At 39.5% G+C, this 14392-nt stretch overlaps 1 protein-coding gene across 1 annotated transcript; it reads right to left on the bottom strand.

The window, feature by feature from the left end:
• Positions 1–7059: 7059 nt before the first annotated feature.
• Positions 7060–13701, bottom strand: LOC137544845 (keratin, type II cytoskeletal cochleal-like). Its single transcript, XM_068265937.1, has 9 exons — positions 13213–13701; positions 12915–13123; positions 12541–12601; positions 10792–10887; positions 10408–10572; positions 10166–10291; positions 9547–9767; positions 8570–8601; positions 7060–8034 (listed from the first exon to the last, which is right to left on the bottom strand). Exons 1-9 carry the CDS (start codon positions 13699–13701, stop codon positions 7754–7756), a joined length of 1680 nt encoding a protein of 559 aa, XP_068122038.1. The 3' UTR covers positions 7060–7753.
• Positions 13702–14392: the final 691 nt, after the last annotated feature.

The raw sequence follows: 14392 nt of genomic DNA, 5'->3' as shown, positions 1-14392 counted from the left end.
CCATCCATCTCTTGTGCATAAAACTGAATATAAATAAGGTGGGTGATTAGCCGTGCAGCTAAGGCCCCTTTTACATTTACATTGGAAACCTACGTTTCGTTACCCTGTTTTAATACAGGGTAACTTAATGTCAATGCAAGGCAATGGGGCCTAGCTTACTTACCATGTTGCGTTGCACTGGAAGTACCCGATCAACAGCACGTTACCTGCCAACTTCCACGGCGACACAGCAGCAGTGAAAGAAATGTATGTAAGTCAATGGGTGAAACAGGAGTTTTAAAAATGCTGGTCGGTGACGGGGCGCATGCATGGAACAACAGGAATACGACGTGGAAGCCCGGTAATCCCAGTGACGTATTTCCTGTTCAGCAGGGAGTGCATCACTGGGAGAGGGACATGCGGTGAGACGGCGCTATGCAGATGACCCTGTCGGCGCACTCTGCCGCAGGGTCATATGTTAGTCATTTTGTAACTTGCAGTGTGATGAGACGAGGGCGGGCTATCGCATTGCAAACACATTTTAAGTGTAAAGCCAGCCTAAAGAACCAGGTGTGCACACCATTTTCATGCTCTTGTCAATACTTCTGTCACTGCACTTTCTCACAACCTTCAACTATGTTTTCCTCTGTAAAGGTGGCCATATACTACTGGATATTTGTGGCCCAGTTGACCTTCCAATTTGAGATTTTTAGAGAATCGGTGCCGAAACATTGCTGCTCAGTTGATCTTTCAATCAATCAGACACACGCTGGAGAATCTTGGGCACAAGTTCTCAGGATGTAACAGCATTAGATATTGTGACGATCGACAAATCCGATAGATCCCATGCAGGTCCCCCCCCCCCCAAGTGTAAAAGTGTCATCCCCCTCCAGTGTGCAGTGTAAAAGTTTACCATTCCATCTGGCTCCTTCCGGCGTCCGCCGTCACTGCAAGTGCCTGTACTAAGTGGCACTGGCGCACGTGTGATGTCACTACACGCACATAGTACAGGTGGTCATGGTGATACCGAACACTGAAAGAGGCCAGGAGTTGCGCCGGTGGACAGGTGAGACTTTAAAGGGCACAGGCATTGGGGGGGACACTTTTACACTGGGGGGTGACCAGGCTGGCAGCGGCACTATAAATTGATGTGCAGTGTATGGGCAAGCAACAGATACCTCTCTGATAATATGCGATCATTCCATCAAGGAGGCATTTATCTTATGGCTGATCTGCCCATACATTGACCAGTATATGGCTACCTTAACCCTACGAAATGTGGTTTGAACTCTGTTCTGTCTTCCTTAGATGTCACATGGTCACTCCTAACTGATCCACTAACAAGCTGAATGTATAGAGAGCTGGAATCAATCTGTACCGCTTCTGGCAAGCACATTTGACCAATGAAAAAGGGGATTTGTGTACCTGAGTATATTCACCAATCAATCTCATTGCTACTAAAATCTGCCTTCTTCTTGTTTAGTTGGGCTTTAACACTTAGGGCCTGATTCACAAAACTTTTCTGTTAAATTATCTCACCTTATTTATTAACTCACAGTTTATCTCTCCTTATCTAACTTAACTCATGGTTTAGCTCTCCTTATTTGACATAACTCATGGTTTAGCTCTCCTTATTTGACATAACTCATGGTTTAGCTCTCCGTATTTTACATAACTCGTGGTTTAGCTCTCCTTACCTATTTATCTCAATAATTATCTCTCTGTATTTGTTTATCTCTTGCATTAGCACTCCTTACAGTTAAGGTGAAAAATAAGTAAGCTTTGTGAATCAACCCCTTAGTAAGAGTTTCGCTAAATCACATCTAGGGATTATTCTTTTGGTAATTAGGGATGATCGAGAATGATTTCGCAAGACGCAATATCATCTTGAAGTGTGCAGGGGGTTCGCCTGTGTAAGCAGGGGTCAACTCACCTTGGCCTCCGCCTCTCTTCTTATGTGTTACATTCTGCTCTCCAACTTCTTACACTTCTGCATTCACAGCGGAACTTCCAGTGTAGAAGGTGGAAGTGTTGGAAGCCAGAAAGCAACATGGAAAACAACGAAAGGGAGGTGGCATCCAAGGTAAGTTAACTCTTATGTACACTGCAAAAAAACCTGCACACGCCTGGATGATTTCTCCTTTTGCAAAATAGTTCTTGCCCATCCCTGTTGATAAATGATAGCAGGTCATACAACCATTGTGTGACTGTGAGAATCACTATGATGCAAGGAAGGAGAAAGGACCATTGAGAATGGTCTAGACCATAGTTTCTCAACCTGTGGTACGAGTACCCCAGGGGGTACTTCTGAGGGTTCCAGGGGGTACTTGGCCTTAATATACTTAACCAAGAATAACAAATTTAGAGTTTTAGAAAATTATGAATCTTATTTAAACAATACCAAGTTAGTATTTTAGCTAATTAAAAGCAATAGTAAAAGCTTGGAAATGGTTTAAAACCAATTATGTACTATGATTAAATATATATTTGTCAAGGGGTACTTGTGATAATGTTTACTATGCTAGGGGGTACTTCGTGAGTATATGGTTTTAAAAGGGGTACATACCAATAAAATGTTGAGAAACACTGGTCTAGACCAGTGATGGCTAACCTTGGCATTCCAGCTGTGATGGAACTACAAGTCCCATGAGGCAATACTCTGACAGCTCTAAGCATAACTCCGGGAGGCAGAGGCATGATGGGATTTGTAGTTTTGTCACAACTGGAGTGCCAAGGCTAGCCATCACTGGTCTAGACTCTCTGGTGGCACAATTATGCAGTGTGTTGCTATGGTAATGTGTGGCACAATGTGCGTTACCATAGTAACACGCATGATGCTAATTGCATAATGGGTGGTGCTCCCCTGGCTCTACGTCTCATACCCATGCTTTATGAGAAGTAGAAATTCACTGATGAAATAACCTAGTCATTTAGGGTAAGTACGGTATTCAGGTAGTCAGCTGACCTTTTTTTTCTGGACACATAATGTGAATTTTTCCAGTTTACCCAGTAGAGAGGTACAAATTCTACTTAATATTTGTAAGGGTAATATTCACAAAATAGTGTAACAATAATTCTAGCAAAGTGTACTGGGTATAACAGTGTTAAATTAATTCTGGCAAATGGAGCAATGAGAAATAACAATTCCTCAGGCACCCAAAAAGAGTTTATATTAATGTTTTATAGTTACATGAAGGTGAATATGAGTAGATAAGTGTTTCATAAACATGCATGCAATTTAGTGGAAATGCCTTGAATATGTATAAACTGTAAATCAGTGCTTGGCTCAATCAGTGCTCATAGGTTCCCTTCTACTTTTGGGCTAAAAACCCAGCCTAACATTTAGAAATCTTGAAAAAGGTTGTGTGTTCTGGCCAAAGTGACCTTGTATTTCCAACATGTCAACCAAGTGCAGCGGAATACACTGGGTCCAATCCAATTCACTTTTCTCCCAAGTTTTCTCCCAGGAGACAATTTTCATCTTCTGTTTAAAATAACTGTTCAGCACTCAGCAATTGAAAAAGTACCAAAAAGTAGATGACAAAGGACTGGCAAAATTAGTTTAAGTATTTTCTATCTTGCTGGTGGCATAAAAGGCATTTTATTGATGGATGTGAAAATATCACCTAGGAGAAAACCTAGGAGAAAAAGGTAATTGGATCAGGCCCGCGGAGTCTAATAATGCCTAGTACACACCATAAAATTTTTTGTTAGATTTTTCTGTTATATTTTCTGTAATTAGTTTATTTTCTGTAAAGTACTGGCCATTATCTCTGGTGCATTGTCTTCTGGTTATCTCCTGTTGAGTAGAACAATGCCTAATTGGTAGGCAGATAGATGGTTAGATAGATAATTTCCAACATGTTGGAAATTATCTATCTGGCAGGTAAATCTAACAGAAAATCTTACAGAAAATTATATGGTGTGTACTAGGCATAAGGGTTAGAACGGAACGGAAAGGTTAAGCAAGATTCTTTACAATGAACTGAAAATACTCCAGGATCTATGGTAATCTCAAAGAATGGACAGAAACTTAAAGGACAACTGTAGTGAAAGGAATATGGAGATTGCCATATTTATTTCATTTTAAACAATTCACATTACCTAGCAGTCCTGCTGATCCTCTGACTCTTATTCTTTTAGCTATAGACCCTGCACAAGCATGCAGATCAGATGTTTCTGACAACATTCTGACAAGATTAGCTGTGTGTTTGTTTTAAGTATTATTCAGATATTGCAGCCAAAGAGCTCAGCAGAATTGCCAGTCAGCTGGTAGTGTATAAAAGGAAATAAATATGGCAGCCACCAAATCCCTCTCACTTCAGTTGTCCTTTAAAGAGGAACTTCAGCCTAAACAAACATACTTTCATTAAAGGAATACTATCGAAGTATGCATTTATTTTGAAATGCTGTATGTTGTAGCACACAATAGGACAAGTACTAGGAGTAATTTGATTCCTCAAACAGCTGTTCCTCTCAGCTGTAAAATCCTCTGTCAGTTTTGGCGTCAGTGTTGGATACAAAATGTATCTAATACTGAGGGCTCCCAGAGGGCTAGACCATGTCTTTGCACAGGGGAGTTGCTATCAACTCCTCAGTTTATACTTTAATTATCACCTTGCTGAAAGAATCTTGTTGATATGGTGGTAAGGGGTTAAAGATTCTAGCAATGTGTGTCTATTATCTTTGCTTCTCTTGACTGATAAAGATACTAATAATGCTAATTGTAGACAGTGGTCTGCCGCTCTTAGCAGCTTGTAAAGTGGATGCAGCCTGGAGTGAATCACCACAAGCAGGCAGCCAGTCTGATTGTAAACACAGACTAGTGTTATAGCTTGTTATATTCCAGCAATATTACAGCTCATTAGTTACCTGTTACCATCTCAGATCAGCCTATTTCTCCTCATGTCTGCTGTATGCTGTGAGTGACACAGTGAAATATATTTGTGAGCTGTGTGACAGAGTAACCAAGCAGCTCAGGGTGACCCAAACTACTATGAGCTGTGTGAGAAATGGATTTTTAAGCAGGGATGGTGAGAGAGAGACCTGGGTGAATAAATAAAGTGCCCCTAGCACTAGTGGTAATGTGTACACTAATATAGAGTATTAAAAAAAATTGTTTCAATCGATAGTATTCCTTTAAGTTACATTAGTTATGTTATTAAAAATAGATAGGTAATATAATCTCCTACCCACCCTGTTTTAAAAGAACAGGCAAATGTTTGATTTCATGATGGCAGCCATCTTTTTGGTTGTAATGAGGTGACAGGGAGCATGATACACAGTTCCAACTGTCCTGTGTCCTCATCACCCCTCCCAGTTGCTAAGCAACGTGAATAACAACATAGCAAATCCCATCATGCTCTGCACAGCATCAGGGAAAACAGCCAGGGCTTTTTTTCTTTGATGGGTGGAGCTTAGATAAAAATACAGCAAAAAATTATGCTTTGGTAAGAAAAACAAAGTTCTGATTCTGTGAAACTGTTAAAGAAACACCAAGCCTTTTCAGTTCTGCTGAGTAGATTTTTAGTCCAGGGGTTCACTTTAAGTAACTTTTCCCAGGTTATCCACGTTTATTTACTGTTTGTTGTATTGTTTATTTGTTAGTTTGTTTTTATTAATTTATCCATACTATTTTAATGCACTTTGTTTGCCTTTTGTAAATAGCTTATATGAAATCATTTAGGTAATCTTCTGTTCTAGGTATACAGGTAATGAAATTTGGCCTCTGCTGCTACCATAAAAATATAGTGTTTTTGAATAGCACAAAGGGCTGAACAAAAGTTGTTTTGTAATATACTGTATAACAATAGAGATCCAGACAGGGGTCGGTACTGCTGGCAATCCTCTTGTTTAATTAGCATGTGCAAGTACAAATGCGCATTACTTCACTTGCAGGCAAAACACATGTCAGTGTGGTTAATTGCAGATATAGGTAATGAGTGTGGGGGAGAGAGAGCCTGCCGTCCATTTCACACTAAGTGCTGACCCCTGTCTTTCTCTTATTGCCATATATTGAATGCCTTTACCCAGCCAGAGTTGTTTTGCAAAACTGTTTATTTTCAGGTCAAGTCCTGTAGGTGGTGACAAGTGATTTGATTGTATGTGTGTGAGCAGCTGTCATCTGATAACTGCACTCAGATGGCTGGTATATAGATTAGGGTCTCAAAAGTTGAAAAACCTATGTGCAGGGTGAGACTGTGAGAGGTGCAACAGGGATCAGGGTTTGTGACACTTGTCTATCTCCAACATTAAGCCAGACTCATGTAACCTCACCATTTCTTTAGATTGTAAGCTCACATGGGCAGGACTTTATCTCTCTTTTTTCTGTCTTGGAATTTACTATACAGCTTGATCATTATGTTACATTTGCCACTATAATTACTATGTCTACCAATTCTGGACCAATGTCTATATTTGGTGTATACCATTGTCTGTATTATTATGTCCCCCATGTTTGTGTCTTACTCTGTACAACACCATAGAATATGTTGGTGCTTTATAAATCAGGAAGAAGTATGGGCTCTGTGGAAACAACATCTTTGACCCACTACAATCTGACCTCCAGTAACACCACAGCTGCGAAACAGCCCTCAGATTTGCAATGATCTGCTCATGGTAGGAGACAGAGGCTCCATCCTGATACTGATTGATCTCTCAGCGGCTTTTGATACAGTCCATCATGAAATTTTACTTAACAGGCTGCAGGACTATTATGGCATTGAGGGTTCAGTGCCGCAGTGGTTCAACTCCCTCTTGGCTGGCAGAACCCAAAGGGTAGACTTGGGGCTTTTCTGGTCCAAACCTGTACCGCCAAAATATGTTGTACAATAGGGTGCGATACCATCACCTTTGTTGTTCACTATATTCATGCTACCACTTTGAAAAGTCATTCAAAAATAAAGTCTGACAAACCACTGCTATGTTGATGACACTCAGCTATATTTATCATTCAAATCTGGTGCAACAGACCGCATTCCAAAAATAAACACATGCTACCAAAAAGCAGAACATGAGTGGAAAGTAAAATGAAATGAAAATCCTGTTTCAGAAAGTTCACATAAATATAAGCCAGCACAATCACAGCCATTGAGTAAAACACGTTTTAACTTGTTACATCAAACAATTTTGCTGTTGTTTATCAAAAACAGAAGGCAATGGTGACAACCCAGATTGTACACAGTTACCCATCCATGTGCAATTTGTCACATAAACATCTTTTAGTTATATTATTTAAACAATCAGGGTAAGTAGATGGTAAGAAGCTTTGCTTATTTGATGGCGTAAAGCGCAGGGCATGGGCAAACAGATGGATGTGTCACTGTTCTTCTATATGCCCTTTAGTAAACCAGTATCATAAAGTTGGCAAAGTGAAAGGTATTTTTAAGAAAGGAAGATGTGCAATGTTCTTAATGCTGGCTAAAGGAACTAGAAGCAATATCTTGAAATTTAGATAGATGATGCACACAGATTGACAGAGCTGATGGTATCAGGTTGTCATAAGCATTGTAGTTTGGTCACATGGACTGCACAGGTGTCTCAGGTAAGGAATGTAAATCTAAGGCTTTATAATGCTAGATGAAATCTTGTGAGTTGGTAGTAGATGTTAAATTGTTGGATGCCATTCTGGAGAGCTATAAAGTGACTGAGCAGTAAGCTGTTTTGGGGGGAATTGTGGCACTAGAGTATTTGCTAAAGGGACTGAAGAATAAGAAGCAGATTAGAGCACCAGATCTTTGCAAGTTGGGGATATCAGGTCAGGGCTTAGATGGTTTTAGTTTTTTCTGGTGACTGTTGATGTTTTTGTGACACTGACACTGGAACTGCTGCTACCACCCCCTTGGTTGTACCCGCCAGTGCTTGCACCGCCGGTGGAGCTGCTGTATGATCCTCCTGTGGTATAACCACCGCTTGTGCTGGTACCGCTGCTTAGTCTGTTGCTAGATGGACCTCTTCCGCTTCCTGCGCTGAATCCGGTTACACCATGATAGAGATTGCTGGAACCATCGTAGCTTCCTGCACCAATTACTCCTCCGGTGGTGGAGCTCACCACGGCTGCAAAGAAAGAAGAGGTACAGCATATAACACCGTGCCAATACACACTTTTATTTAAAGCTTAACGCTAAGGGAAAACCGTTAGAATTCCTTTTGATGGTTCTGCTGTCTATATCCCCATTTTAAAAAGTCACCCTAATTTCCTGCCACTGAGATCTCCATGGACCTTTATGGTTTTAATAGAAAAAATGTGGGCCCCAAGGGCAGATATGTTGTGAACAGTAAGGAATACTTGGCAGAGATCTCAAAAACGAAATCGGGCTATAAAGTAAACCTGTAGTAAGCCAAAACATTTGAAACTAAACATATGATGGAAAGATATTTCTGGAGCTAATCTATGGTCTCTGGAGAGGCTTCAGTAAATTTATGCAGAACTATAAACATAGAAGTCCAATGGAGTACCAGAGCTGTTTGTTAAATTAGTGTTCTTTTGATTTTATTATCATGGTTGCTGTGAACTGCTTTTTCATCAATTACTGTTTGTGCATTTTAAAAATAATTCCTTATAGTATATATTTATTTTATGTATACTTACATATAGAGACACAGCCTCCATCTCCGGACATCCTGCAAATCACAAAACAAGAAGATAATAAGCTACAGAAGGGATGACAATGCTAACAACAACAACAACAGTTCCAATGTATCAGGTTTCCCCAGCAAGACTACATCTCAATATTTAGCTGTGTTTGTGCCACTGGCGCTATTATACCAATCTGGTGACACATACGGGACCGGTGTTGAAAATAGCCGATGCTTCCCCCTCCCGAGGTATGCAACCCCCTGGGGCACTTTTTTTTCTTACAGGTGTACTTGAATAAACTTATTTACTTATTCCAGTGTCCAGTCTTCAGTCACTGCAAAAAAATATTTTCCTGGTCATTTGCCTTTGGGCATCGTAACAGTCCCCAGTCAGAAAATCTCATTTCAATAAAATACAGCTTTTATTGTTGTTTATGTTCTATTTGGAGATATTTTATTGTACTTTATGTTCCCTGTGTGATTCTTCCCCACACTAAACAGGTCTACAATATAAAGTTTTGCCTGCCGTTCCCCCAAAAATATGGTCTGTTAAGATCTTGATGAAGGCTGCAAGACTTCTACTGCTACCTTATAGCAGACAGTTCTTAAAGTGAACCCCAGGTGAGAGCAATATGGAGGCTGCCATTTTTATTTCCTTTTAAACAATGCTAGTTGCCTGGCAGCTCTGCTCATCTATTTAGCTGCAGTTATGAAAGAATTACACCAGAAACAAGCATGCAGCTAATCTTGTCAGGTTTGACAATAATGTCAGAAACACCTGATCTGCTGCTTACTTGTTCAGGGTGTATGGCTAAAACAATTTGAGGCAGAGGATCAGCTGGACAGCCAGGCAACTGGTATTGCTTAAAAGGAAATAAATATGGCAGCCTCCATATCACTCTCACAACGGGTTCACTTTAATTAATCCAAACCAGGTTTGCTGGATCATTTTTTTTATTTGTTTCATTAAATAATTCCCCATAAACTCACCTGGACTCTTCTCCTTCCAGCAGCTTCCTGTAGGTGGCAATTTCAATGTCCAGTGCAAGTTTGGAATTCATCAACTCTTGGTAATCCCTGAGCATGCGAGCCATCTCCTGCTTGGCCTTCTGCAGAGCATCCTCCAGTTCTGTCAGTTTATTCTTGGCATCTCGGACAGCAGCTTCTCCGCGATCCTCAGCTTCTCTGATGGCGGCTTCCAACTTAGCACGCTTGGGTTAAGAAAACACAATACAGGTTAACCATGCCCACTGGTAATCTATGGTCCTCAAATGTATAAATAATTTCCTTATATCCCATATGTTTTCATTTAAATAGATGTGCACTGCTATAAAGGAGATATTGTGCAACAGCCAGTATTTACAGTGAGCAAAGCACAAAGGATCTTTAAATCCAAAAACAATTAGTTCCTAGTCATAGTGGAAGTCATATTCTTACATAACAGTAATAAAGTGTATAAAACAAGATTTTACTTGATAAACAGTGATGAGAAAATCATCAGGGTGAGAGATAGTTATCCATAAACTTCATTAACAATTGCAATAAATGACTTAAACTTTGTTGTTGGCAAACATATATGCAGAATATAATTTATAACCAGTCATCATACCTGTGCCTTCAAGCCCTCGATTTCTCCCTTGAGCCTGTTGATCACTCTGTTGAGTTCTGCAATTTCATTTTTGGTGTTCCTTAAATCATCTCCGTGTTTTCCAGCAGTGATTCGCAGCTGTTCGAACTATAAATAAGCACGCATGAGATTTAAAATTGTGATAGAGAGGCAATCAAGCAAATACAACGATTATGGTGGCGGTCAATATACATTGGTGTGACTAACTTTATGGCTGAACTCACCTTGCTTTCATACCAAGACTCAGCTTCAGCACGACTCTTCTTGGCCATGTCTTCATACTGAGCCCTGACATCTGCGACGATGCTCTCCATGTCCAAGTCTCGGCTGTTGTCCATGGACACAATGACTGATGTGTCTGAGATCTGAGCATGAAGCTGTTCGATTTCCTGAAATATGACAATATGTTGTTGATTATGACTGTCTATGATAGGATTTGGTCAACAAAATTACCGTAGGTTACTTTTCTGGTCATGAGCCATGTATGAATGTTCCTTCATGACACCTTAAAGCTGTAATATAGGTGAATGTGCTTGTTGTGCACAAAGACAACAATTTGACTCGTTATACGAAAGGTTAAGTTAAGTCGTCTTATGCTTCATACTTACCAGTTGGTAGACTTCACGGAGGAAGTTGATTTCATCTTGCATCATGTTTGCTTTGGTCTCCAGCTCTGATTTGTTCATGTAGGAACCATCTACATCCTAAAAATCAAATTTATAATTGATTAAATATAAAATATTTAGATATTGTAGCACAACTTATCTGAGAAGATAGCAGCAGGGAATAAAGCTGGATGGCCACATGCTTTACAAGTCCAGAAGAAATCAGGGGGGGGGGGGGGGGGGAAAGCCACAATCAGGTAGTGCTAGTGGCATGGGAAGAAAAACACGAAGTAACAAAAATGTAGTGAAAGGAAAAGTGTAGTTTTCATATTGATCACTTAAAAAGACTGTAAAGACGGGCAGGATACATATTTCAGTCATTTTGACAGGTTAGATCTATGATGCTCTGTATAGCTTGATAAGTAGGGATACATTTTGATAACCTCCATATTAACAAGCTGACATCTTATATACCATGGGTTGCAGGGACCAATCCTTCCATTGCTGTCCCGACCATTGATAAAAAGTCAATGCCATTTGCCTATGAAAAGCAGTGAGCTTTCCTATTTGATGTACATAATAATTGGCCAATATTTTGCATTTTCCTTAAAGAAAAGTACAAATAGAATCAAATGCTTTATATTGTGAAAAAATGCAAGAATGTGAATATAAACATGAATATGTATTTCATGTATATTTATTTTTTATATACTTATATTATTAGTATCACCATAATGTAAAAACATAATGTAAATGACCATAGGCCATTTCCAGCACTATAGTCAAAAATACCACATTCTCTAACATTGGTTTGCACATTATACTGAATTTCATAGATCCTGTACAAGCAAAGGAATAAATATTGCATAGATTTTGTGCTGAACAACTTTTCAGATTATCAAAAAGTAAACCATTGTTAGTTTAATAAAATACACTGTTTCCATTAAACATTATATATGTAACCCTCATGGTAAAGCACAAAATTATCATTAAGAGGTTGCTACAGCAACTGATAGACATCAAGTAGCATCAGTGAAGCCTTTAGAGACAAGGGCCCATATGCAATTCACTTTTTCACCTGAGTTTTCTCCTAGGAGATGATTTTTCATTTTCGATTTAAAGTAACTTTTCAGCACTTTTCAACTAAAAAAGTTCCAAAAAGTTAGTGAAAAAGAACCATCTAAATTATTTTGAGTATTTTCCTGCTTTCTGGTGGATTAAAAGGCATTTTATTGACAAGTTTAAAATTATCACCTAGGAGAAAACTCAGGTGAAAAAGTTTGATTTGCATATGGGCCAAGGCGAGGTACCAGTTTCTGGTATAACCAATGGAACATCACATAATAAGAAGGTGTGGCTACAACCATGTGCTTTTCTTTTTTTTTTTTACAATGGCTGGAATGTTTGGCAAGTAACATTGATGCACATGATTTGGTATGAACTGTTCGGTCTTTTTTATTTGCCCATTTTATCTGTTTATACAAAGATGGTACTCGCTATAGGATATTAAGCCATTCAGTTCCCACCACATATTTGCTTCACACCCTACCCCAGCTGCAAACACACACAAGTATGCATTGGCAATTTGGTTAGAATCAGCTAAATCTGCCACTCAATCTTGGAAAAGTAGGTAGAAACCCGCAAACATACACATACACAAACTCTATACACAGGCCTTTCTTGGTGGTAATCAGACCCAATGCTGCATGTAAGAATGCCAACCCCTTAGCCACTCTTCAAGTGGATTCTTACCTTTTTGAGTACAACAAATTCATTTTCTGCTGTTGTGCGCTTGTTAATTTCATCCTCATACCTTAAAAATCAAAAACAAATATACTAACCATCTTGGCTTGATTCAAAGTGATGTATTCATTTAAAAGCAATACATTTTGAATCATTTACATGTACAGAAATCAAATTTAATATCAATTGTTCATTCGTGTATATAGTCATTTCTGAGATGTGATTTGTTTTACTAATAATGTTTCCCATCACTCCATGCACACGCCCACTTATAAACCTCTTGGGCAGTAACATCAGCCTTGGCCTGTACAGCCTTGGTACATGGCCCATATAGCCTTGCTACATTTTTTCATGTCATTGCTGTTCACTGTAAGTTTACTTACTTAGTTTTGAATTCCTCTACAATATCTTGCATGTTCTTCAGCTCAGCCTCCAGTCTGATTCTATCGCCATTAATGTTTTCAGTTTGCCTCCTCAGACTGGCTACGTAAGCCTCAAAGTAGGGTTCAATGTGGCTTTTTACGGTTTTTTGTTCTTGCAAGAGAGTCCATTTGGTCTCAAGCATTTTATTTTGCTGTTCCAGGAATCGGACCTATAAATTAGGTGACAGAAGTGAATTAGTAAGATCATTTACAATACAATTCTTTACCATCAAAGAATAAGTATTCTGCTATACTGTACCTTATCGATGAAGGAGGCAAATCGGTTGTTCAGTGTCTTAATTTGCTCTTTTTCTTCTTTTCTCACTTTTTGGATGGCGGGATCAATGTCAAGATTGAGAGGTGTCAGAAGGTGTTGGTTAATGGTAACTGGTGTGATGCCGACACCGCCTCCAAATCCAGAACCAAAACCAGAACCAATACCAACACCATATCCAGAGCCATATCCACCAACTGCAGTGCCAGCTCCAAATCCACAGCTGCCGAATCCACTACCAGCCCTATAGTTGTAGGATGATCCAAGTCCAGTTCCAACTCCACAAGACCTCATAGGATTAGCATTTGCAACGGAGATTCTGCTGCTACCAGAGCCAGAATTGAAAAGGCTTCTGCTACCATAGTTGTGACTTCTGCGGTATGAAGTTGTGCTGAATCCGCTAACACTCCTTGGTGGGCATACAGAAGAAGTAGAACTGAAGTTCCTTGAGGGCTTGAATGATTTTTGAGCCATGTTGATGTAACACGCTGTGTGATGAGCAGCTCTGTTGGAAGCAGAATGAACAGTGACCAATGACACTCCTGGCTCTGTTGTCAACTGATGGGGAGCTAGACCTTTTATACGAATCCAACTGGGAGCTTTGTCAGCAATAAACCAAAAAGACCCTTTTATTGGCTTCTAGAGGCTGGCACTGTTTTAAGGGTATTCATTTTTTAACCATAAAATGGGAAGGACTCACACACCTAAGATAAAAATGTAGTAATGTTTAACTGGCGACATATTTCCCATAAAACAAATAAGAATATTATACAGAGGAAATGCAGAAACAGACAAATAAATTAGTTTAATTTGTGCCTAGGGTTTGGGCTGGCCATATAACTATGTACTTGCTGGCTAAACACCAGCATTTTTCTGAAGTATACCTTCTGTGTGCTGAAATTACTGTGTTGTTCAAAGTCAGTAATATCAGAATAAAAATCAGAATCAAATTTATTCGGGAAGTACAGGGTAGCATAGAGTGAACTGTTGTTGGCATAGACAGCTCAGTATTAGCGTAAAGGTAGACAGATAGGGTGGGATAAAGCACAGGGTAACTGAACGTTGTGACATTGGGGTAGATGCATGAAACTACAGTAACATTGCCATGCACAGACAGCAGACGGCAGTATCACCCTTACAAGTGGCACTGTGTACAGTGAGTTAT

Source organism: Hyperolius riggenbachi, chromosome 2 (assembly GCF_040937935.1).
Source record: "Hyperolius riggenbachi isolate aHypRig1 chromosome 2, aHypRig1.pri, whole genome shotgun sequence".
In the NCBI taxonomy this organism is placed as follows: Eukaryota; Metazoa; Chordata; class Amphibia; order Anura; family Hyperoliidae; genus Hyperolius; species Hyperolius riggenbachi.
This window is presented reverse-complemented; position numbering and strand designations above follow the sequence as displayed.

Coding starts and splice junctions, on each gene's coding strand:
- LOC137544845 (XM_068265937.1), bottom strand. CDS start 13,701: ATGGCTCAAAAATCATTCAAGCCCTCAAGGAACTTCAGTTCTACTTCT. Junction 9,768..10,165: donor TCGAGGGCTTGAAGGCACAG/GTATGATGACTG, acceptor TCTTAACCCAAG/CGTGCTAAGTTGGAAGCCGC. Junction 8,602..9,546: donor CTGGAAGGAGAAGAGTCCAG/GTGAGTTTATGG, acceptor TGTGATTTGCAG/GATGTCCGGAGATGGAGGCT.